Source organism: Lycium ferocissimum, chromosome 4 (assembly GCF_029784015.1).
Source record: "Lycium ferocissimum isolate CSIRO_LF1 chromosome 4, AGI_CSIRO_Lferr_CH_V1, whole genome shotgun sequence".
NCBI lineage: Eukaryota > Viridiplantae > Streptophyta > Magnoliopsida > Solanales > Solanaceae > Lycium > Lycium ferocissimum.
Genome location: NC_081345.1, coordinates 27,483,842 through 27,507,190, shown reverse-complemented (window position 1 = coordinate 27,507,190; position 23,349 = coordinate 27,483,842). Strand labels below are relative to the sequence as shown.

The following is a 23,349-nucleotide window of genomic DNA, read 5'->3' as shown; positions in this document are numbered from 1 at the left end:
TTGTGTTTGATTATAGTTTTTGCAAAGAATAATTGATTATTAAATATATAGAAAGTGAAAAAAGTAAAAATAAAGTTTTAAGTGTTTTTCAATTCTAAACACGCACTTCAAGTTGTATTTGAAATTTTCATGGCCAAATAAAATCGAAAAAAAAATAGAAAAAAAGTGAACATTCTCACGGCCAAACGAGTCCTTAGAAAAGTTTAACAGGAGCCTCTTGTATAGACCGAGACAATCTAACACGTCAATCCTACTAAAGAAAAGTAGTGTATAAACACGAAAAGAAAGCCAATCCAAAATCATTTTCTCTAAACTTAGTCATTAAGGACAAAAAATCTCAAATATCCAATACTTATCCAAGAATATCCCTTTCATGCTCTTATAAATAGTGACTGAAAGTGATGCAGAAAAATCAATTATTTTCTTCAATTCCATTGCTTTTCTTGTTATTTGCAGCGATAATAACATCAATGGGAGATTCACAAACTTCACAACCCTCAAATGAATCCAAAGTTCATATAGTGTATACTGAGAAACCTGAAGATCAAGAACCTGAACAGTATCATATCAAAACCCTAGCTTCTGTTCTTGGCAGGTTCGAATTATGCCCCAAATTTACCCATTTTTCTTGCTTTGAATTATGATATAGAAATTTGGGGTTGTGGGTTGGTTTGGATTGATCTTGTTTCTTGTCAATTTCATCAAGATTTGGTGTTTTTTAAGTTAAAAATTTGATTTTTTTTCTCACATGGGGTTAGATTATGTCCTTGTATTCATCTTCAAGATCCATTTTTTTTTCTTTGGGTGTGTTTAAAGTGTCTTGGAAAATGTTTTTTCTTTTCTGGTGAATTCATTTTTGAGTGTTTGATTGTTAAGAATTTTTGTTCAGAAAACAAGGGACAAAACTTCTATTATATTAGTACTTGTTTTTGACTAACATTTGGACATTGTTATCTACTTTTAATGCTGAAAAATACCTTAATTTTATTGTCATGCCATATGCTTCAGCTTGTCTAACCAACCAAACATTGGAAAATGATTAGAAAAATGATTTCATAAGTAGTAAATGATACTAATATTTTCCAAGGATACATCTTCCTCCTTCACAAATGCTTACGATGATTGCATACCTGTAATTTTTTTAACAGCAATGGCGAGGAGCAAAGTTAGTAGACTAGTTCAAAAGTTATAGGGGGAGTAATCTTATTAAAGGATATTGTTGGGTTTTTGTTTTTAATTTATAGCTCTATACCTCAAAAATGTATGCAATACTCAACTTTAGGAACATTTGGTAGTTTTCGAAGCAAACTTTCCAATTTGCAACCAATCCCATATTTGTAGTAATGAATCAAAGTTAGGGGTAAGGTCTGCGTACATCCTACCCTCTGCAGACCTCACTTGTTGGATTACGCGTCGTTGTTGTATGGTTTGAAGATCATTTGCTTTTTCTTTGGTGACGAAAAAAGGCATAGAGCTAGCTATCAATTATCAGTTGTATGTGATTATTATACTACAAATTTTTGTATGGGAACACATTTATTAATGCATAATTTTGGTGTAAAAGATCCTGATATTTTGTGCCTGTTTTTATGATAATTAAAAAGTGAGGAGGCTGCGAAAGAGGCGTTGATATACAGTTACAAGCATGCAGCCAGTGGATTCTCAGCAAAGCTGACTCCTGAGCAGGTCTCTGAGCTCTCAAGTAAGTTTTTATTTTCTTCCTCTTTCAATATCATTGATTAAACTATTTTTGTATTGGTCTGTATCTGTTTCTTAGATGGTAATTAGTATGGTGAATTTGAATATAACAGCCATAATGCTCGTATGTTGAAGTAATTGATATTCACGTTGAAAGTTGAACATAATATTTTGCATTCATAGGATATTGAACACTTAACACACATTTCTCTTTTTCATGGTTAATCTCAAATTCAAAATATGATTTTAATTTTATCATTAATAGTCTAACCACAGATGTAGCTGGTGCTTGATATTCAGCAACCTTGCTTAAACTGCTGAATTTATAGTTTTCTTTCCGTTAGGAATGCTTGCCCCTTGCTACAATGATCACAATACTTACTGTTGACGTCTTCTCCTAAGTATCTCAGTGTCATATCGATCCATCTATAGAATTTCATTCTTGATGTCCATCCAAACGTCTTGCATTTGACATAAAGCATTTTGGTTTTGGAGTCTATTTTCCAGGGTAAAAGCTTACCCGCATCAGGTGCTTACATCAAAGTAACAAATGCATGACATTTGTTGGAATATACACAATTATTACTTGACCATGGTTAATCGCATTAGTTTGGTATAAACATTCGGTGCGGGTTAGTATTTACTGTTTTCCAGGATGTCTAAAATGCACCTGAGTGCTTCACTTTTATATGTTCTTTACCCTGTGGATGGAAGTATGCAATTCTTGGAGTTGAGGATAGTTCCAACGTTAAGTCAAATCCCTCCTACTATATGGTCATTGTGTGTCTATTTTGGCTCCATTTCCTTAAACCTGAATATTGTAAGGCAATAATGCATCAGTTTTTGCATGTACCTTTCCTGGAAAATATGTTTCATATGATTTTCTGCATCGTTCTTTTGGCGTTTTTAGGCTCTCAGACTAGCCTATAACTAAGATGTTTCACTTTTGCAGAGCAACCTGGAGTGCTGCAAGTTGTTCCAAGCCAAACAGTTCAGTTGCACACTGGGCGCGTCTGAAGGACAACACTTGAGACATCACCTCCAAAACAAGTTTCTTCATGTATTATAGACTTGTTATCTATGCTTGTTTCTATTGTGTTTTGAACTTGGATTGAAAGAATATCCATATTCCCTAATATAATTTGTGGTACTTAACGCTGTAATGCTTGCTTTAACTATATAAAAATAAAATCGTCAATATCCTTGTACAAGTATTGTATTGTGTTACTTTTATGTATGAACACATTAAAGGATGGTGAATAATTTAGGCAAGAGATGCTAAAACAGCAGCAATGCATTTTGCATGTGAGCATGTCATTTAAAACATTACATAAGCGGAGTCTATATTTATTCGACTTTTAAGAAGTGAAAAGTGAGAAATTTCAAGATTGAAAAGTAATTAGGAACAGTTTTGTGGGTTTAATATTTTGCTCATTCTCTCTTTTGAGACGAGGGTTTGCAAGGAGTTAATAAGAAAATTATGATAATACATGCAACCCGCGATATATTAGTAAATGTATTTATTTTGTTCGAGTAACATTTTGTTGTTTCTTCTTGAAGGTGTTAGTCTTCGATAAGGCAGCACTACCTAAAACATTTTATTTTATCAAAATTGAGTTCATACCTAAGCCAAAAAGTCCACCTTCAGGAAAATGTGTCGAGTTAAAACTCTTGCTGGGGAAGATCTTTAGTTTGTTTTCCACCAATCCCTCACATTATATTTGAAATATTTCCACAAGGAGGAAAATAAACAGATTTCACAATCATCAATGTTTTATTGATGCATACAATTTTAAACATGTTCTAAATGAAATTACTTTTTATCAACTGGATAGTGCACTTCAGTGGACGTCATTTCCAACCAATAGATAAAAGTTTCAGAGTCAAGTTGAGAATAAGTGGAACACTACGATAAAATTACTAGGTGAAGCGAGAAGAGTTTTAACCTTTATATTCTATTAAAAGATTTTTTTACGAAGTCATGTCATCTCCACAATACATGAGTTTAGTAACTGAAAAATAACTAACTTAAAGGCAAGCAACCTGTTACAATATGTTAAAATGTACTTATATGTTAGAAATATTTTCATAAATTTAAGTTAAATCCAAGAAAGTAGTTTAAAAATAAAAAAAGAAAATTATAGAGAATTGATTGAGGTTGGGTCTTCCTTTCATTTCCAAATCCCACTCCACTTTTTCCTTACAACAGCACCAAGTGAACTAACACCACATTTCGCGCCAGATAAACCTGACCATAGATCAAGAAAAATGGTAACAACTTTTACATATGGCAAAAACAAAACATAAACGGTGTTTCTACAAAATCAAGAAAGCAAAAACTGAGAGAAAGAAATTGTTCTAAGAAAACATGGCACAAGCTGCAACAAAGAAGAGACCTCCTATATCCTCAAAGCCATCTCCCAATGTCCTTCCTTATCAAACACCAAGATTAAGAGAACATTACTCCCTTGGCAAGAAATTAGGCCAAGGCCAATTTGGTACAACATATCAATGCACAGAAAAGGCAACAGGCCTTCAGTATGCATGCAAATCAATCCCAAAAAGGAAACTTTTATGTAGGGAAGATTATGAGGATGTGTGGAGAGAAATTCAAATAATGCATCATTTATCTGAGCACCCTAATGTAGTGAGGATCAAAGGAACTTATGAGGACAATCTTTTTGTCCATATTGTTATGGAATTATGTAAAGGGGGTGAGCTTTTTGATAGGATTGTTCAAAAGGGACATTATAGTGAGAGGAAAGCTGCACACTTGATGAAGACAATTGTTAAGGTTGTTGAGGCCTGTCATTCTCTTGGTGTCATGCATAGAGATCTCAAACCTGAGAATTTCCTATTTGACAGTACGGATGAAGATGCTACCCTTAAGGCTACCGATTTCGGGTTGTCCATTTTCTATAAGCCTGGTTTGTTTCTTGGATCATTACCTTATTCATGTTTTTATTGGAAATTTTAGTAGATCCAAATGGATTTTATGTTGAATTTGGTTTGTTTTGATTGATGACAGTATTAGGATAACAACAACATACCCAGTGTAATCCCCCACAAGTGGGGTCTGGGAAGGGTAGTGTGTACGCAGACATACCCCTACCCTGCAAGGTAGAGAAGTTGTTTCCAATAGACACTCGGCTCAAGAAAAAGCGATGAAAGTATTAGGATGACAGCAGAAAAGAGGAATCTCGCGTTCCAATAGAAGCAGAAGTGTGATGTGGATTATTCAAGAAACGAAGTCGATTTGCTTTATAAAAAGAAGATATCAATAAACTTCTATGAAGCGGTTCTCTTAATTATGAATCAATGAGTTAGGCTAAACTGTTTAAAAAAAAAAAAAAAAAAAAATAGGAGCAAAAATTTAACTTAATCTGTACTTGTTTGGCTTTGTGCCTAGACAGCCCACATTTCACAAAAATAACATCGTTCTGATTTTTCATCTTTCATTTAGAGTCCTTTATCTTTAGCTAAAAATGTTTTTGGCATTGGAAGAAATTTTTGAGAACTTGTTGATCTTCCAATTGATTTCCACTTTTCTATCACCTTTCAATAGGATGTAAATAATGTAACAGAACTCAAATTCAAGATCCTGTTTCTGTGTCACATTATTAGATCAAATTACCCAAAAACTTCTTCCCCTCATTGATTTTCATCATCAACATTCTTGTTTTCATTTTAGCATAGCTGAGATCAATCATTTTGTCGTATAACAATTTAAACCTTATCTAGTTCAAAAGTATTTCCAAAATCTAATAAGCCTGCAGTATATTTCTGACAAAGGCCTGCTTTCATGAGTGAGAGAGGAGAATAAAGTTTCCATATTGATATAAAAATTGGGCACTACACTGATCCAAAAAGAAAAAACTATTTCTCAAGCCTGCACTTTAACTGATTGTTCTTAAAAGTCACTGTACTGGTCATATATATCCCTATAAATGTACTCATTGAATAGAATATCCAGTGATTTCGATAGTATTGGAGAGATTAAATTTAGTCTTTCACATTTTATGGCAGGGCAATATATCTCTGATGTTGTGGGAAGTCCTTATTATGTTGCTCCTGAAGTGTTGCATAAATTTTATGGGCCTGAAATTGATGTATGGAGTGCTGGAGTCATCTTATACATCTTATTATCTGGGGTTCCTCCCTTTTGGGCTGGTAAATTTACAATCTTGAACTTTCATTAATCTTCTAATTTTCGTATTAGAAAAAAATTAATCAAAAATTAACTATCTGTTCTTTCATTATTTGTTTTTTTTCCCACTTTCCGGACTTGCAGAGACAGACAATGGTATTTTCAAGCAGATATTGAAAGGGAAGATAGACTTTGAATCTGAACCTTGGCCTCATATTTCTGAGAGTGCAAAAGACTTGGTTAAAATGATGCTCGACAGGGATCCTAAAGCGCGAATAACTGCTCATGAAGTCCTATGTGAGTACCACCTATTTAAGTTATTGGTAAAATATTAGCTGATAAGGTAGTAGAAAAGTTTATAGTTTCATTATTAATATTTGTTTTTTTTTTCAAGGTCATCCATGGCTTGTGGATGATACAGTTGCTCCAGACAAACCTTTGGGATCTGCAGTGTTGAATCGCCTAAAGCAGTTCTATGACATGAACAAACTTAAAAAGATGGCTTTACGAGTATGTACTTCCTTTTTACATCTCTTGCTTTATTTCTTGGCTTTCAATTGATGTATCTGACATATATAGAATTCTTAACTATGAATATAAACATTAGTATAACAGTCTGAATTGGAGATGCAGTATATCTCTTTGATATACTTTCTTTGAATATGTTCGTGTGTGTTATTGAGATATTCACATCAGTCAATTCATTAGCATGCATATTCTTCATAGTATGACAAACCTTCAAATAATGATATTTTCTCATGACCTGTTGTTCAAGAATCAAGTATAGAGCATCATCACAGCTTGATTATCAGCTGTTTATGTTTCTCTTAGCACGTTATGATTAGGGACTCCCAGCATGGTTTCTATCATATGGTATGAAGCATATATGTGCCAATAGAGTTTCAGTAACATAAAACAAACACATAGTTCCATGGAATTAATTTGATTCCTGTGCTCGTGATATTGTTTGAAAAAGTTCATAATATAGAGGAAGAAGGCACTTTAGATAAAGCTACATGTTTGGATACCATTTAGTATGGTCAGGAAAATCCTTCTAGATGTTGAAAGGAATTTTTGGTAGACAATAATAGAGACATTTTGTTCAAAGCTCTCAATTCTCAAGTACTTATAGGACCTTCAGCTAAGATATCAAATTTGGCAACTTCTCAAAACAAAAATCTCACTCCAGAATCTTAATATTCAACATGTGCATTATGATGATTTCAATAAGCTACTTTCTGTTTTGCAGACCCTTATTGTGTATATATGAACTTTTGGAATTTGCATACTAGATTGATTTCTGATAATCGCAACACCCTTATACGAACAGGTCATAGCAGAAAGGCTTTCAGAGGAAGAAATAGGAGGCCTAAAGCAGTTGTTCAAAATGATTGACACGGATAACAGTGGAACAATCACATATGAGGAACTGAAAGATGGCTTGAAAAGAGTAGGATCTGAGCTAGTGGAGTCTGATATCAAGGCCCTGATGAAAGCGGTAACTTCTAATTTCGTTTGTTTTAGAATCTCTATAGATTTGTGAAATGCCTTTTGAGTTATATTTTACAAGACCATTTACTTAGCACATACATTGTCCATGATCAGATAAAGGCATATAAATTTGGTTGCTCAATGGAATAATTTTAGAGAGCGAGTGGGAATATTAATCCAATGATTTTAGTCCCTCTAAAATAAGTAGCAAAATGACACGGTGAGATATGTCTTTTACAGGCTGACTTTGACAACAGTGGCACAATTGACTACGGTGAATTCATCGCTGCAACACTGCATCTGAATAAGATGGAGAGGGAGGAGAATTTGCTTGCTGCATTCTCCTACTTTGACAAAGATGGCAGCGGTTATATCACAACTGATGAGCTTCAACAGGCTTGTATAGAATTTGGCCTTGGTGATGTTAAATTGGACGACATAATTAGAGAGATTGACATAGACAATGTAAGTCTCCTTAATTATACTCCCTGTTTTGCAAAAATAAAATTAACTTGTCCAATACAATCAAACCTCTCTATAATGGCATCGTTTGGAATGGATATCTTTGGCTGCCATAGTGAAATGCTTTTGTAGTGAAGTATAAGGTAACATAATATGAAAATGGTTCCAAGGAAAACTATGCCGTTATAGTGAGATGTTATAAAGGATGAATGTTATAGAGGGATCCGACTGTATTTTAGTTCATCCGTGTCCCTTTATAGGATTTTTCACAACTATCACAATTAACCAATCCGTTATCTGGAACACTGTCCCATCTTTTGGACCTAACATAGGTTACATACCTCAAAACATAAGATTGAAAGATATTACAGTATGCAATATATTAAACAATCTTCTTACTTCTACAATTTTGATTTACTTTTTGTTCTGATTTCTGAGAAAGTCAAGCTGATATAATTTTCTGTTTGGCAGGATGGACGTATAGATTATGGAGAATTTGCAACAATGATGAAGAAGGGAAATACAGGATTTGCAGCCAGAACTATGAGGGGCAATTTGAATTTTAACTTGGCAGATGCTCTTGGAGCAAGTGACAGTGAGAAAAATCAATAGAAGGTTTCTTCTAGAACTATTTTCTCCTTTCTAGCTAACAACCTTTTTTTCGATAAAATATCTAATTACCTAATTCAAAATTTCAGGCTGAACTAGTAATTCAGCTGTTTACATAATCAAATGCACATTATAGGACAATGTGTCATACTAACATTAATTTTGATTGTTTAGTATCCGATATGATCCTAACATGATTCTTTACCAGACCAAGCTGACAGAAAACGTTGGACCAATCAACAAACAAGAGAGGTTGTAAGGCTTTCAACCGGATAAGAGAGGGATTAAGTAGAGCTGTATTTGCCGAGACAACGTTGGAGCGTGACCAACATAGATTGGTGATTGGTGCTCTATTTTTTGTCGTGGTAGATAGGTTTAGTGCTATAGTAGCAAAATTACAGTTGTTGCTACTTTATCATATATAATTAGAGGGTTTCTCCTCTAGTTCATAAATTCAGATTACTGTTGTCTGTTCCTGAGAAGTGCTGTATGAACCTTCTGTTATGTCTATATTAATTTGGTGCTATTAGAGGTGAGTACCTGTTCAGCATTTTGCTATATGTCGAAAACACTAAAATTATTGTCGATCTTATTTACTCTATGTGATCATCTGTTTTTTCTCCCCAATTTTATAGGCTTGATTTTTCATAGCAAATGACATCATTTTGTGTTTGTTTTACTATCAATGAGATTCTTTTTTCTTCTAAAAGGGCAGTTTAGTTTCAATTATTTAATTTTAAAGAAAAAATTGATTCTTATCATAATTGTTTGTTAATCCATTTCTCTCAATTGATAACTTTATGGTTGAAATTTTCTAAATCACAAGTTTCTAATCAGACTAAAGGACATCTGCAAATATGAAATACAAAAGCAACTGTAATAATGACTGATCCTTAATCTCAACGATTAGTACTATTGCTTATATGCGCTTTTAGCTTCTGTTATGTTTTGTCATTAGCGAAGTTCGCATCATTTTCGAGTAAATGTAGTTTTTCTTTTGGTTTTCCGATTATAGCAGTATACCATTTTGCCGACTAAATTCGGATTCGCGACTGAAAATCTCACATTAAGAGGTAAAGTGCTCCCTAACAAAAGACAACTCCGTACCCAGGAAACTCGAACCCGAGTAAATGTAGTTAAATGTGAGGCAGCATAGGTAATCGCAATATTGAGATTGGAGGCTAATACAATTAACCTCAAGTCAAAATCCAAAAATGATGGATTCAAGTGCAAAGGTGAATCCGTGATTTAAAGCTCGTGAATTTCTATAACAACCTCAAGTTAATAGTTAATAATAAAGGCTATTGAATTCATATGAATCCCTAACCGGTCTTCTAGATCATCTTGTTCAAGTGTAAAAGACCATATTATATGGATAAGAATTTTTGACACCTAAGGGTGTTGCCTAGCCGTCTATAAAGTGAGTTGCGCATGATGAGATCTCAGATTCAATTCCCAGCAAGACAAAATATTAGGTTATTTCTTCCCATCTGTTATTTGTGTTTGGTGGACAGAGACATAATATGCCATATCAAGAAATATATACCATTTCTAATGTGTTTTTTATTCCAAAAAAAAAAAAAAAGAGTTCAGGGGGTAAAATTGTCATTTAAGTACAACTGCAGATAGGATAGGATAGGCTTTCATAGATAAAAAAAGAAGTGGGGATTGAGAGAGACTCAGAATTGTCAAGGAGCCTCTCTCCCTCCAACAATGGCTACTCTTTCCCTGTGTTCTTCTACTTCATCCTCAACAACACTATCCAAGAACCAACCTTTTCTAAACACCCTTTCTGTTCCCAAAGCAAATTCCAATGTCACCTTTCTCTCTAACTCATTTTCTTCCCTAAGTCTCCGTTTCTCAAAACCCAATTCTTTATCCTCTTTTGTGCCCAAATTCTCAGAATCTGAAGTTTCAGTAGCAGAAGTTGAAGAGCCTGAAGCAACCCCAGTTGTTGAAGAAACGAGCTTGGAACCAAAACGGGAAGAAATCTTTGCTGTTGTTATGGTGACCACTCACTTTCATTTATGTGCTAATTTGTGTATGCTTATCTGTTCATTTTAAATTTTGAATTCAATATGGGGTGCAATTTGGTTTTTTATTGGAAATTTATGAGGAATTTGGAAGTTTGGCGGAAAATGTTAGGTTGTCCAGTGTTTGGTTACCTGGAATTGTTCATAATGGTTTTTTCAGAGGAAAATATTCTCCGCAAAAGTGAAAATGATTTCTTCCCTTATAAGCGGAAGTCATTTTCCTTTATAAAGATTACAACTTTGGTTCAAGATTGGCATGTTCTCAACCTTTAATATCACAAGAGCAATATGTCATACCTAGTGGTGGAGCCAGGAATTTTAACAATGGGATTCAAAAAATTCAAATTTGCAATCTGAAACAAATTTTGAATTACCTTTGTCACTACGACAAAAACTTCCTTTAATTCAAAGGGATTCAAAAGTTCCAAAAAAATTGTTTTTTTGCCTATTTGCACACTATGATTTTCCGACCGAAGGGATTCAGTTGAACCCCCTTACTTGGCTGTGTCTATCCTACACCTTGTACTGTATATGCGACCAACTACTAGAAAATGTAAAGAAAAAAATGTGTTTCCAAGGTCAAATATTTCTGGCAGGAAAAAGTCCTCAGGAAAGAATGTCCCTACATACCTTGCACACTTTGTTCAAATTTCGTGTTTGCCGAAGTAGTATTGAGACATTGATGCTGCCTATGGTGTATGTTGTGAAAACATGGAGAGTGTTAGATGGAATTGTTTCGTGCTGCTATTGATATCAATGCCATTTATGCCATTCTTAGGTTTAGTGACATCTTTTAGGGTGTCTTAAAGGAACAATATGCATGTCTATGTGTTTGTGTTATGTGGACTTCACAGTCATGCTGACTTTGGGCAATGTTAAATAGTCCGTGCCAAATAAACTGAACTTACCTTTTGCGTCCTTAGTATTCTCGGTGGAGGGGTGGTGTTAACAAAAATCATAAAACTATAGTTATGCTGAAGACACTAAGAAGGTTTAGTACTTGGTATATCCTTTATGCCGTGCTCTGGATGCCATCCAATTTCAAAATCTCAGTCTATGTTCTGTTTTGATTTTAGTGTAATTTCTTTTTTGGAAGTGGACCATCTATTTGGGTAGGCACTTCCTCTAGTTATGTGCTCAAGGGGATCAAATTGCAGATTCTAAGTTATATAACTATCATCTAGTTCTAACTTTAGGTGTTATATACTTGCCAGAGGGCATATATCTCTATTCAAGTGTACAAGTTTGTGGTAAAGTGCATGTGAACATTTAAGAAAAAGTCTAGTAATTGTTGTTTTTTGATTTCGGTTTCATCTTTTATTGTTTGTCAACTATTGTACTTAACTGGAGAAAACATTCATGCTACTACTTGTTTGATGGATATTTTCTTCTCCATGTGGAAAATACTCACTCTTTCAAGGGGATTTATAGCTGCTATTTCAATCTGATCACTGTTCCTACTGCTCAAGTTTTCAAGTCCTCTAGCTGTCAAACTCCTTCATGCTTTATTTTGTTTTGTTTTCTTTTTTTCTCAAATGAACGGGACACTACCCTACAATAACTTCATTGGGCTGGTCATTGATAATTTAGGCTGTTTGTTCATTTTTCCTCTCTCATTATTGATAGGTCGGATCTCGCCAATATATTGTCTTTCCTGGGCGATATATCTACACCCAGAGGCTTAAAGGTGCAAATGTCAATGACAAGGTGAGCATATTCTTTGTCTTTTCTTGATTGGCGGCTTATTTCTTTTTTAGTTTTCCAAAATCTAGTTACCTTCTCTATGGCCTTGGCTTTACTTATGTTAGTTGTTTCCTCTGTTCTCCCTATCTCATATCAACATTGTGGTGTACAATTAAATAGAGCTTGCTTGCAGCAATTCCTCAATGATATCAAAAGGCATCAGTTTCAACCAATATTGGCATTTGCTTCCCATCGTTCTATTGTCTTTAATACATCTCTAACACTTGATATAAGGGTAATACGAGGGATTAGGAGGATTTTTGGATTGCATATACTTACTGCCCTGGAGTTGAAACTAGAGGAATTTTTCGCCAGTATAGTATTTTATTTTATGTCAAGATTACTCTTTGGCATAGTGACAATACTCTATTTCAGATTTCTTCCACGACTCAGTATCTTTGTTTTGAAACATCTGTGCTCGATCAATTCTGCAGATTATCCTAAACAAAGTGTTACTAGTGGGAACAAAAACAAGTACTTGGATTGGAAAACCAGTGGTGCCAAATGCAACAGTCCATGCTGTTGTTGAAGAGCAGGTCAGACATCATTCTTCCACTGTTTCCTCTGTGTATACCTTGTTTACTTGACATCTCTTTTTGGCTCATTTTTTAAATCCCATGCAGTTGAAAGATAAGAAGGTTGTCGTCTTCAAGTATAAGAGAAAGAAGAACTACAGAAGGAACATTGGTCACAGACAGGTATTAAATAACTTTTTTAGTGATATTAGAACAACTATAGAGTATATTGATATTTTCTTTTAACCTATTTGTTTGCCAGTAAAGCAAGACTTACCGTAGTCTATCATATTTTATCTATGTCGCAAATAATTCCCAGCAACATGAAAACATTCTAAATTAGTGATCTCGCAAGTTGCAGCCATGTATGAGAAATGCCCTTAAACTGATATTTGTGCAGAATGTCATATATTGTCCTTGCTTATCCCAAATTAATTTGGTTTCTGTTAATGATGCAGCCAATTACTCGGATAAGAATAATGGGCATTACTGGTTATCAAGACTCACCAGCAGTCACTCTTGCGGACCTTGAAGCTGCCAAGTGACTTCGGAAGCCCCGTTGAACTTCATCTTTTGTTGTAATTTCTACCCATTTTGCTTCTTTGCATGTATCATTTGGTTGATCAATGTACTTGAGTTTTGAACTTTGAAGAAATCTCCTTTTGATTTGTGTTCAGCCAATTATTCTTTGCACTCCCTAGGCCAAAGATGTCCTCATTCATCATCTTTTAGATTGCAAGTGATTATGATGATGTCTTTATCTTCCTTTCAAGTACTAAACATGTCATGTACATGATATTAATATGTGAATTGAGGTTAAGAGATTGTTAAGCCGAACGCTTCTCCATAGACTGAGGGAAATGTTAGTACTATATATTGAAATGAAGCTAAAGAGAAATTTGAGTTGCATTGTTCCCAAATTTATTGACAATGGAGAGATGAAAACCTAGATGAATTAGCTAATCCACTCATTTCTTTGCCATATGCATAAATTTTAATTTTTTTCTTAGTTAAAGAATATTTGTAAAATGATCTCATGGATAAGTGCACATCATAAACATCGACTGATACACACGTGGCTGCTATCTATGATAACCTTTGATGATTCATATGTTTTCACCAAAGTTAAATTAAAAACAAACTTACAGAAGTAAAAACCGGTTACTAAAAAACAAGCTATTTAGTAGGACCCTTTCACATGTTCTTACAGAAAATGTTACCCCAAAATATGTATTATTCCTATACCATTTCCGCATGTTTTCCGTGCCGTGCACATTCGAACAAAATATAACCGAGTCTGACAAAATAGAGATTCTACAAAGATATCACAATGTTGTGTTTCCATAAACATGGCAGTTAAGATGACTAAGATGAATTTTTGAATCAGAATCCATAAAAATATCTATCTGCTACATTTGACAATACATTAAACAATACTACTGGTAATTTTGGGTCGGACAACGAATGACAGGGTAAAAACATAAGGAATTGGTAAAAAACACAACATTTTCCACTATACTCCCAACACATTGGGCAGTTAAATGTGGATTTCAGGTGCCATATAGAAAATATAGACCTATCACTAAGTTCTGCCTCTCCGATTTGCTCTAAAAATAAAATTAAACTATATTTTCTATAAGTTACTTTCCAAGAGGATCCAATTGGCCTCCTGGGAGGAGCTCTATTCGTATATTTTCTTTCTCTTCAGGATGGTAGGTAATATCGAGATAAAACCAATGAGGAAGAGCACAGACAAGGTCTTGAAATCGTATAGATCTTTGACTGACTTCAGCTCACCAAGGGCTAGGCCGGCCTGACAAGTTAAAAAGAAAACATCACATATGAGATTACAAAAATACAAAGGAGTGATCACTTAGGTCTCAGAAGCGAAATTGGCATTGGGAGCCTCAACAAAAGATGCATCTTAGCCTTGGGTCCGGTCCGAGGCTAAGTTGAATGCAGCTGGTCGAGAAGCACACGCCAATACGGAACAAAATTGAGTAATACAGTTGAAAAGTATATCAAATACGGACAAGCATGACAGGAAACTACTACCAGCTGAAGAAAGATTACCTTGACTGTAATATATGCGGCTGGAATGAGACCAATCAGTGTGGCCGAGAAGAAAATATGGAACGGTATATCCACGATTGGAGATGCCAAATTGATGAAAAGATTTGGCAATGTTGGAGTTATTCTCAAGAACAGCATATAGTTGAGCAACTTATCCCGACGCTTGGCTATCTGAAACCACAAGTTTCACATTAGTATGAAATTGGTAGATCAGCAGCACATTATCAGTAAACAGTTTCAGAAGATCACAGACCTCTGACTGGAAGAATCTCAATTTTTCAGGCCACAACCAGTTAACTACAGGCCTGCCAATTAATTTAGACAGAAAAAAGCAGGATGATGCACCAGCTGTAGCATTAAAGACAACCAAGAAAAGCCCTTTGAAAACACCAAAAAGTGCTCCAGCAAGTAAGGACATGAATATCGTCCCAGGAATCATAAATGTCTGCATGAATATGTATGTTGAGCAGTAACCCAGAATGAATTTCGCAGGGTAAACTTTGGCATATGTTCCAATATTATCCCTGAAGGACACAATCAAGATAATAAGTTATAACAGAATGATACCAAATAATAACTAGAAACTAGAGGTCAAACATCATATTAAAATTTCATGTCAAACAATATCCACAAATAACACTTGGTAACAGAACCTATACATAAAAAGATTTTAATTAAGAAGCAACATTACAACCAGACATTCATGAATCATGAACGACGGTAAAAAGACTGCTAATGGTTTTTAATCCAAACGATTGAAAGTGAACCTTGTTATTAGAGATCCGGACCAGTAGGGCCCCATACTTGCCAAATCCCACACCAATCTTGATTTCCAAGCATTAATCGCATTTTAAGAGACTTTTTGAGAAAGGTAACAGACTCGCATTCTAAGAGACTTGAAGACTCGCCAATTCATAGAGGTTGAATTAGAAAAGCAAAACTAAATTATTAGTAGATTGCATCAGATTTTCACATTCAAAGAACAAAAAACTTTTTTATGAAAGAATACAACAACAACAACAACCCAGTGAAATCCCACAACGTGGGGTCAGGGGAGGGTAGAGTGTACACAGACCTTACTCCTACCAAGGTAGGACGGCTGTTTCCGAAAGACCCTCGGCTCTTCACTCCATTTTACATATAATCTGCCTTAAATCATTCCAGTTAACTGCCTTTAATCATTCCAGTTAACTCATAATGGTTTTTTATTATGCAGAAATGTTATAGGATCCTGTTACTTTACTAGACATTGGAGCACTGTCCTGCACAATCTTGCAAAATTTATCTCAACAACCGGTACACAATAGAATACATTTTTTTTAATAACGGTGGTGTCCGGGCTAGCTTGCGTGCATCTCGACTATTACACTGGTAACTCTGCCAACCAAGGCTAGATGGGAAGAAATCACCTGGCGTTTTTGTTTCTGTTGGGATTTGATCCCAAGATTCCCATCGTTTTCACGCACTCACCCACTTCATCGACTGCTGGGCCACATAATAAAATTACACCTAAACTCCATTATAAGAAAATTGTATTTTTCCTTTCATCATAATGTGTATCAGCTTCTGATTAGTTTGTTCTTAACTAACTCAGAGATCAAGCGGTATAGGCTCAATCAAATGGTTCAATATGTATTACTTTGATGAGATAGGCATTCTATTGACAATAGTACTTATGTACTTGAACGTCTGGAAATTGGTACTAGGTGATATAACCCGTTTATCAGTTTGACAGAGCTTCCCACAAACAACTGCTCTACCTACCATTTTCCATCTGCTACATGTTCTTGGCATAAGATGAAAAGTGATACTAAGCACCTAAGCCTTGCCATTCTATATGTGTTCCATCTAAGCACCTACTCATGAGTTGATCTAAGGAAACCACAAGTCTTAAGGAGATTAAATAAAAGCATTTAGTAGAAAAACATACTGAATGAGAAACAGCCTGGAATTATCACACCTGAACTTCTCCTGGCACACAGACAAAACACTCAAATGGAAGAGAAATCTAAACTGGAAACAACGAGAAGTTTTCTTTTACCAGAAAAAAGTTAAGATTTAACTTAAATAATTTCCTATATTCTATAATCAAATTTAAGGCCCCAAATTCTGAAACTAAGAGTATGAATGAGAAAGTGACACTCCCTCTCTGCCCCCCCCCCCCCCCCCCACACACACACACACACACCCAAACAAATGCGCACACACAAGGAAGCATTTGAGGAGGAATGCTGCATAAAAAATGTTACAGGAAATATACAAATAATTGCTCCTACATGCAGCTCAAAACTAATTGTAGTGCAATTAGTGCGAACCGCATATATAGGGCTCAACCAACCTCTTCGCTGCACATGCTTAGTGTTCTCGAAATGTTAAATATATGATAGTTGGAATCCTAAAATAAAAGTAATCAAAGCTTTGTTTTATACTTCAAACATTCACATAAAAGGTATATGATTGACTACATATTTCGCGGCCACACCAGATAGACACACGACACACTGCAGGATTACAATCACACAACAAAAGCACCTGAAATACGTAACAGCGTTAAGCCCTAAGTAACACTCGATATGTGGCACGTTACAGAAGCTTAACCACGAAAATGATTAGCAACCTAACCCCACAAGTTACTATGTCCCTTTACATTTGACACCCACAGGAGCTTAATCACGGAAATGGATAGCAATTTAACCGCACAAGCTACTAAAGTCGGTAGCATCTATATAGCCACTTTGATCAAAGGGTGGTCAATTGAAACTCCTTCACTAGAAAATTACACTGTTTAGATGGGTAAAAATATATTCTTTTATGTATATATACAATACATGTTAAATTCCCTGAAATTCTTCGTGTAGTTATTCCTTTGTATTTTGACTGCCTTTAGTGAAATCCTGACTCCGCCATTAACTATGGTCTCTTTACATTTGACACCCGACACGAAATGCACAAGAAATTTAGCAATTCCAAGCAAAAACCATGATACAGCTAAATTTAACAGAGATGCAAGTTCCATGTTACAGCAAACTATACCAATCAAAAGCAGGAAAAGCAACACAAAATCAAACACAATCATCACCTACTTGAGCAACCGAAGATCAGAAAGCGAACGAGGCAACTTAAGTTTCCCATACTCAGCAGCTGGCATTGTCAAATATATAGAAAACAGCCCTATTGAGAACACCACAAATACACCTAAAGCTGCTGCAAACTCCCACCTTGACAATGGAAATTTCCCTTCTTTATACCTTTTACCAGTTGGTGAATCTAAATTCTTTTCCTCATCCCTTGTAAGCAACCTCTCAGTATCTACTACTAAACTCCTTGGTGCAGCCATTGATAACAACAATGATGCTGGTGATGATGATGTGCGTGACACCCTATTCTTCATTCATTTGAATTTAAAAAAAAAAAAAAAAATCCAAACCCCACCACAAAAAATTCAAGAAACAAACTATTCTTCCCAAAAACAAGAAAACCCCACAAATGATAACAACAATGATGATGTACTTGACACCCTATTCTTCATTCATTTGTATTTATAAAAAACAAATTTTTAATCAAATCTCACCAAAAAATTCAAGAAACAGCAAACCCCACAAAGATAATCCAAAAAAAAGTACCCCCAAGATTCAAGAAATTCAAATCGATTAACAAATTTGTTTTTTTTTTTTTTTTTTTTTTTTTGGAATATAAATTGAAACCAATCAAATCCCACCAACGTATCCCCAAAAATACAGAAAAATTTGAGATTTAATCAAATTAGACAACAATTTTTTTTTTCTTATATAAGATCAGAATTACTGAAACCCCAAAGATCCACAAAAAAATACAGAAAAATTAAAGGGTTGAAATTAAATTGGACACCCAATTGGGAATATAAATAAATACATAAATAAAAATGAGCAGCAAAAGAGACTATTGGTAGCTGAGATTTGAACTGAGTTGAATTGAAAAAAACAAAGAGGACGGTGAAATGTTTAAATTAGGAATTTGACATATATATATATATATATTGGTTAAAATGCAAACCAATATCCTACATGGAGTAATATTGGTTTATTGGGAAAAGGAAAAAAAAAAAAAAATGGGATGCGCATGAAAAGAGAAGTCAATGATGACTGAAGTGGTAGTAAGAAAATGACTACTAGGATTGTTTGGACCCGCTTTTCAAGGGACTGAGTATCGAAAAAACAATTTCTTTAATTTCTTTTTTTAATAAAAAAAAATTGTACCAAAAGAAGCATATAAAAAAGAAAAAGAACGATTAATTTATAATTAGAATCTAATACTTAGGTATCAATCACTAAATTTTTATAAGTATTCAATTTCAAAGAGAAAGAGTACATCATTACAAATCTGGTAACATGCATGATTCTAAGTAGGTCATAGTGAAAAATAATTAAACAAGCTTTGTTGACTCAAATCACATCAAAGCTAAAATGATCTTTCAAGTATCTAGAAGGTTTATTAAAATCAAATATATTACAGATTTAATTTCAAGTAGATTTAATTTTTGTTTCTGAAATTGAAAATAATAAAGTATTAGCACTTGTTCATTTTTCTTATTATGCAATGTGAGTCTTATAATTTTCGTTTTAACTATCCGAACAAGGTGAAATTTAGACGTCTTGAGTTCGAGCTTTGGAATCGAGATGTCTTTGGTTGTAAGAGTATTATCCTATTTTTCAGTACGATTCCCAATTAGCAATCCCCCAAAAAAGTAATGCAGAACGAATGAAAAACCAACAAAAAAAAAAAAAAAAAAACTTTAAACAAATATATCAAATAACACGGTAGAGGGTGAGTGGTTGTTTTTAAATGTGACCCGATGATGTTAGCCAAGGCAACCTGTCCTTTTGGTGGGACAATTGGATAGGACTTGGACCCATTGCTTACCTTTTACCTACTGAATACAGAGCAAAGAGAGTGAGGGTCTCTGAATTTATAAATGATGGCAAATAGAACATTCTTACTCTTTCCAGTCTATTGCTTGATCATATTTGGCAACATATTGACAAGATTGGCATTGAACCAGACAAGGTTGATTATCCAGTTTGGCTACCTGATCCCAGTGGTAGATTTACTTGTAAATCTGCTTGGGATCTCCTTAGACCAATGTCACGACCCAACCAGAGGGCCATGACGGGCACTCGGTGCTACCCACCCGGCACCTCATCGCACATTCACATTCACATCTACAGTGAGCCACACGGCCTACTCATGATTTCTATACATCAATAATACGAATCTCATTGGGCAATGACACTTCTTATATCAACATCAACAACTATGCCCACATCCATATACACGAGCCAACGAGGCTAACAAAATATTGTACAAAATTTAAGCCGACAAGGCTAAAAGACATCTAGCTATACACGACCGTCTACGAGCCTCTAAAGAAAGTATATAACATCATATAGGCGGGACATGGCCCCGCCATGCCCATAGGTATGTACACTAAATAACAATACCAACATTACATGACTCTAGATCAAATGGAGCTCTCCTAATGCGATCTCTGAACAAGTAATCTACGAATCGAGTCTATCTCCCTGTTCACCTGTGGGCATGACGCAGCGTCCACAAACAAAAGGATGTCAGTACGAATAATGTACTGAGTATGTAAAGCATAATCAACATCATAAGAGAAGCATAAGAAATAACATAAAATAGAAAAGTCATGGGATGATAGAGCCACTTGTACCTCTAAAGGACAATCATCATGTTTTCTCACCTTTTTTCCTAATAGGAACCTTCCATTTTCAATGCTTACTTATGTATTAGTACCGTACCCGGCCATAAAAGGTTCGATGTTTCACGTACCCGGCCATGACAAGGCTCGGTGTTATACGTACCTGGCCCAACCAAGGCTCAGTGTTATACGTACCCAACTGCAGTGGTGTGCGCGCGATAGATGTCGTACCCGGCCATATAAGCTCAGTGTTACATAATAGCCATATATATATATATATATATATATACACACACACACGCGCGCGCATACACACACACATAGGTGTGCTTAAGTCACGTCAACATCATCATCATCCGTGTCATTATTACTATTATCATCATCGTTATTATCATCATCGTTATTATCATCATCACTTTGAAGAGCTTTTACCGAAGGTATCTCAAAAATATCAAAAGTCATGAACATGCTAGCATTTCTAGGAACAGGACGTTACGAATATCTTAGATGGCATCCCTAGAATTTATCTTGTCATCACAATCATTATCATTATAATCACAAGAAACATTGTCAACAATATCAAGAGGATCTCGAGGGTCATGAGCTTACAACATTTATAGGAATAGGAATAGCGTGAATATCTCGTATAGACGCAAAATGAGGAAAACATGCCTTTAGAAAGAAGGGTTAGCCTTACATATCTCTTTGTCTTCTTAACTACTTAACGTTCACCGTCGAAGCTTGGAAAATCTACATTTAGAAGGATTCATACCATAGTTAAGCCTTAATGATACTCTTAATTTCAAACTAGAATAATTCATGAGCTAACGAAAATTGGGCAGCATTTCCCCTATTTCATCGACTTCCACCATATTACAAAACAACCCCCAAACAACCATAACAACATCCACAATATCATAATCAAGTGATCATATTCTATTAAGTCTTCCATATTCATTCTCATATTCAACTTACACTAATAACTTCACACCAACCCTTTGTACATTTTCATACAACGGCTCCTCATCATCATTATTACCTTCCATAACAAGATTATATCCATATTATACTAAGAATCATAACTCAAGTTAGCTTACTACTCAAAACATTATGAAATCTATATTTAAGCTTCATTCTCTACTTCCTTTCCTTATCCAAGTTATGCAACAACTAAACATGCTTAACAACATGTAATAAACATGAAAACTAACCTTTTATCTCATAGGAAGGAGCTTTGGGGCAAGATATCAACTTGTGCAAAACCCTAGTTACAATACCCAAGTAAATCTTGAAATCTATTAACCCTAGGGAGCCTTCTAACACATGAACACTTCAATTCTTGCTATTAGATCTTTGTTTTCTCTTAGGTTGGAGTGGAATATGCTTGGATAAGGGTTTGGAGCTGTCACGCCCCGAACCATGGCCTGGGCATAGCACGGCACTCGGGCCTTGCTTGCATGTGTCCGAGCGAACCTCATGGCTTGCTTGTCAACATGGGCATCAAAACGATATAATCTATATGATGCAATTTAAATGAATCATGAAAATGTAATTTGCGGAATAAAGTCTTGAAATTATCTCATAGCATGAAAATTCATGAAAACGTAATAGTCTGCAAACATGAAAGCATAACTGACTCCGTGAGCTAATATCTGTCTATATGAAACCTCTAAAACATGTCGAATACTAACTACCGGGACATGGCCACGGACTACCATAAACCGAATACTAATGCGGACTCCATGTTGAACCCCGAGAGGAGTGGGCTCACCAATAAGTCGATAACCGAGGTGATCCTCTTTGCGCATGTGTATGTTGCTCCTCGAAAATCGGTATCGCACCGTGAAGTGCGGGCCCCGAGCAAAAGGGACGTTAGTACATGGTGAATAGTACTAGTATGTAAAACCCTTTGAAATGAAGAACATGGCACAACATAGGTATAGGACATGAACTCGAAACCGAATATAACTTGAACATGAGCATGAGACGTGAGTAAAGTCGAAAACAAGAAATCAATGAAAATACATGTATATAAAACTTCTTGTAACGTGGGGAATGCTATAGTGTAACCGACAACATGATGCGGTACTTGCGTCCTACCGAGAGAACACTCACACCTTGCCGGGGGATATGAGATTTAAGTAATAATAAGCATGTAAGGATCCAAAAGCATAATGAAGGTGTTGCCTCCTGGCGACAACCCTTATCCTACGGTGGCAACGTAGTTTCAGGCTATCTGAGCCTTCTCGGTTAACTAAGCAATCCCAAAAACATGAACATGATATAGTTGGCTAAGAAGCCCATGATTTTCGTGAAATAACTTGTAAATAACTTGAAATCATGATTTCACGAAATAACTTGTAACATGGTTTCATGAAATATCTTGTAATATGGTTTCATAAGATAACTTGTCATAGTATTGCAAACATGTTCTTGATTCATGAGTAATAACAATAGTTCAAAATTATATATATATTTGACTTGAAAACATGCTTGTAACTTGCTACATAGAATCATAAAATTTCATATAAACATAATGAGAACACATGAGGAAGAATTCATGATTCATGGATTAAGCTAGGGTTCCTAATAACCGTAATGGAAAATTAGGAATACAATAACGAATATAGATACAAAGTTCATGTATATAAATACATAAATACGGGCTACCAATATGTTGGGTTTAATGCCCTAGGGTTTGAACTTCATGGATATTAAGAAACGAAGCATGGGGAAGAACGTAGAGATTCCCACATGTGGATGGAAGTTCTACATACCTTAGTCGCTCCAAAACTTGAATTAAAGACTTGAGCTTTGAAGAGGATTTCCAAAATCTTGAATTCTTGAACCTTGAGATGGGTTTTCTTGAAAACCCTATGT

At 35.2% G+C, this 23,349-nt stretch overlaps 4 protein-coding genes across 4 annotated transcripts; 3 read left to right on the top strand and 1 right to left on the bottom strand.

Moving 5' to 3' along the window:
- Window positions 1-301: 301 nt before the first annotated feature.
- On the top strand, window positions 302-2,894 carry LOC132052065 (subtilisin-like protease SBT3.9). The gene is made up of 3 exons (XM_059443416.1): window positions 302-595; window positions 1,605-1,702; window positions 2,651-2,894. Exons 1-3 carry the CDS (start codon window positions 402-404, stop codon window positions 2,713-2,715), a joined length of 357 nt encoding a protein of 118 aa, XP_059299399.1. The 5' UTR covers window positions 302-401; the 3' UTR covers window positions 2,716-2,894.
- Window positions 2,895-3,317: 423 nt separating this feature from the next.
- Window positions 3,318-9,021, top strand: LOC132052063 (calcium-dependent protein kinase 11). Its single transcript, XM_059443412.1, has 8 exons — window positions 3,318-4,625; window positions 5,725-5,868; window positions 5,990-6,142; window positions 6,240-6,355; window positions 7,176-7,343; window positions 7,577-7,801; window positions 8,270-8,413; window positions 8,582-9,021. The coding sequence occupies exons 1-7, from the start codon at window positions 4,067-4,069 to the stop codon at window positions 8,408-8,410; spliced, it is 1,506 nt and encodes a 501-aa protein (XP_059299395.1). The 5' UTR covers window positions 3,318-4,066; the 3' UTR covers window positions 8,411-8,413; window positions 8,582-9,021.
- A 1,038-nt stretch (window positions 9,022-10,059) lies between these two features.
- LOC132052062 (large ribosomal subunit protein bL21c) lies at window positions 10,060-13,379 on the top strand. Its single transcript, XM_059443411.1, has 5 exons — window positions 10,060-10,414; window positions 12,067-12,147; window positions 12,618-12,719; window positions 12,807-12,881; window positions 13,157-13,379. The coding sequence occupies exons 1-5, from the start codon at window positions 10,121-10,123 to the stop codon at window positions 13,241-13,243; spliced, it is 639 nt and encodes a 212-aa protein (XP_059299394.1). The 5' UTR covers window positions 10,060-10,120; the 3' UTR covers window positions 13,244-13,379.
- Window positions 13,380-14,054: 675 nt separating this feature from the next.
- Window positions 14,055-18,336, bottom strand: LOC132052064 (uncharacterized membrane protein At4g09580-like). The gene is made up of 5 exons (XM_059443413.1): window positions 18,308-18,336; window positions 17,855-18,169; window positions 15,025-15,295; window positions 14,772-14,942; window positions 14,055-14,511 (listed from the first exon to the last, which is right to left on the bottom strand). Exons 2-5 carry the CDS (start codon window positions 18,160-18,162, stop codon window positions 14,380-14,382), a joined length of 882 nt encoding a protein of 293 aa, XP_059299396.1. The 5' UTR covers window positions 18,163-18,169; window positions 18,308-18,336; the 3' UTR covers window positions 14,055-14,379.
- Window positions 18,337-23,349: the final 5,013 nt, after the last annotated feature.

Coding starts and splice junctions, on each gene's coding strand:
- LOC132052062 (XM_059443411.1), top strand. CDS start 10,121: ATGGCTACTCTTTCCCTGTGTTCTTCTACTTCATCCTCAACAACACTA. Junction 10,415..12,066: donor AAATCTTTGCTGTTGTTATG/GTGACCACTCAC, acceptor CATTATTGATAG/GTCGGATCTCGCCAATATAT. Junction 12,882..13,156: donor GGAACATTGGTCACAGACAG/GTATTAAATAAC, acceptor TTAATGATGCAG/CCAATTACTCGGATAAGAAT.
- LOC132052064 (XM_059443413.1), bottom strand. CDS start 18,162: ATGAAGAATAGGGTGTCACGCACATCATCATCACCAGCATCATTGTTG. Junction 14,943..15,024: donor TGAGATTCTTCCAGTCAGAG/GTCTGTGATCTT, acceptor TTGTGGTTTCAG/ATAGCCAAGCGTCGGGATAA. Junction 14,512..14,771: donor CCGCATATATTACAGTCAAG/GTAATCTTTCTT, acceptor TTAACTTGTCAG/GCCGGCCTAGCCCTTGGTGA.
- LOC132052065 (XM_059443416.1), top strand. CDS start 402: ATGCAGAAAAATCAATTATTTTCTTCAATTCCATTGCTTTTCTTGTTA. Junction 596..1,604: donor CTAGCTTCTGTTCTTGGCAG/GTTCGAATTATG, acceptor ATAATTAAAAAG/TGAGGAGGCTGCGAAAGAGG. Junction 1,703..2,650: donor GCAGGTCTCTGAGCTCTCAA/GTAAGTTTTTAT, acceptor TCACTTTTGCAG/AGCAACCTGGAGTGCTGCAA.
- LOC132052063 (XM_059443412.1), top strand. CDS start 4,067: ATGGCACAAGCTGCAACAAAGAAGAGACCTCCTATATCCTCAAAGCCA. Junction 6,143..6,239: donor AACTGCTCATGAAGTCCTAT/GTGAGTACCACC, acceptor TTTTTTTTCAAG/GTCATCCATGGCTTGTGGAT. Junction 7,344..7,576: donor TCAAGGCCCTGATGAAAGCG/GTAACTTCTAAT, acceptor TGTCTTTTACAG/GCTGACTTTGACAACAGTGG.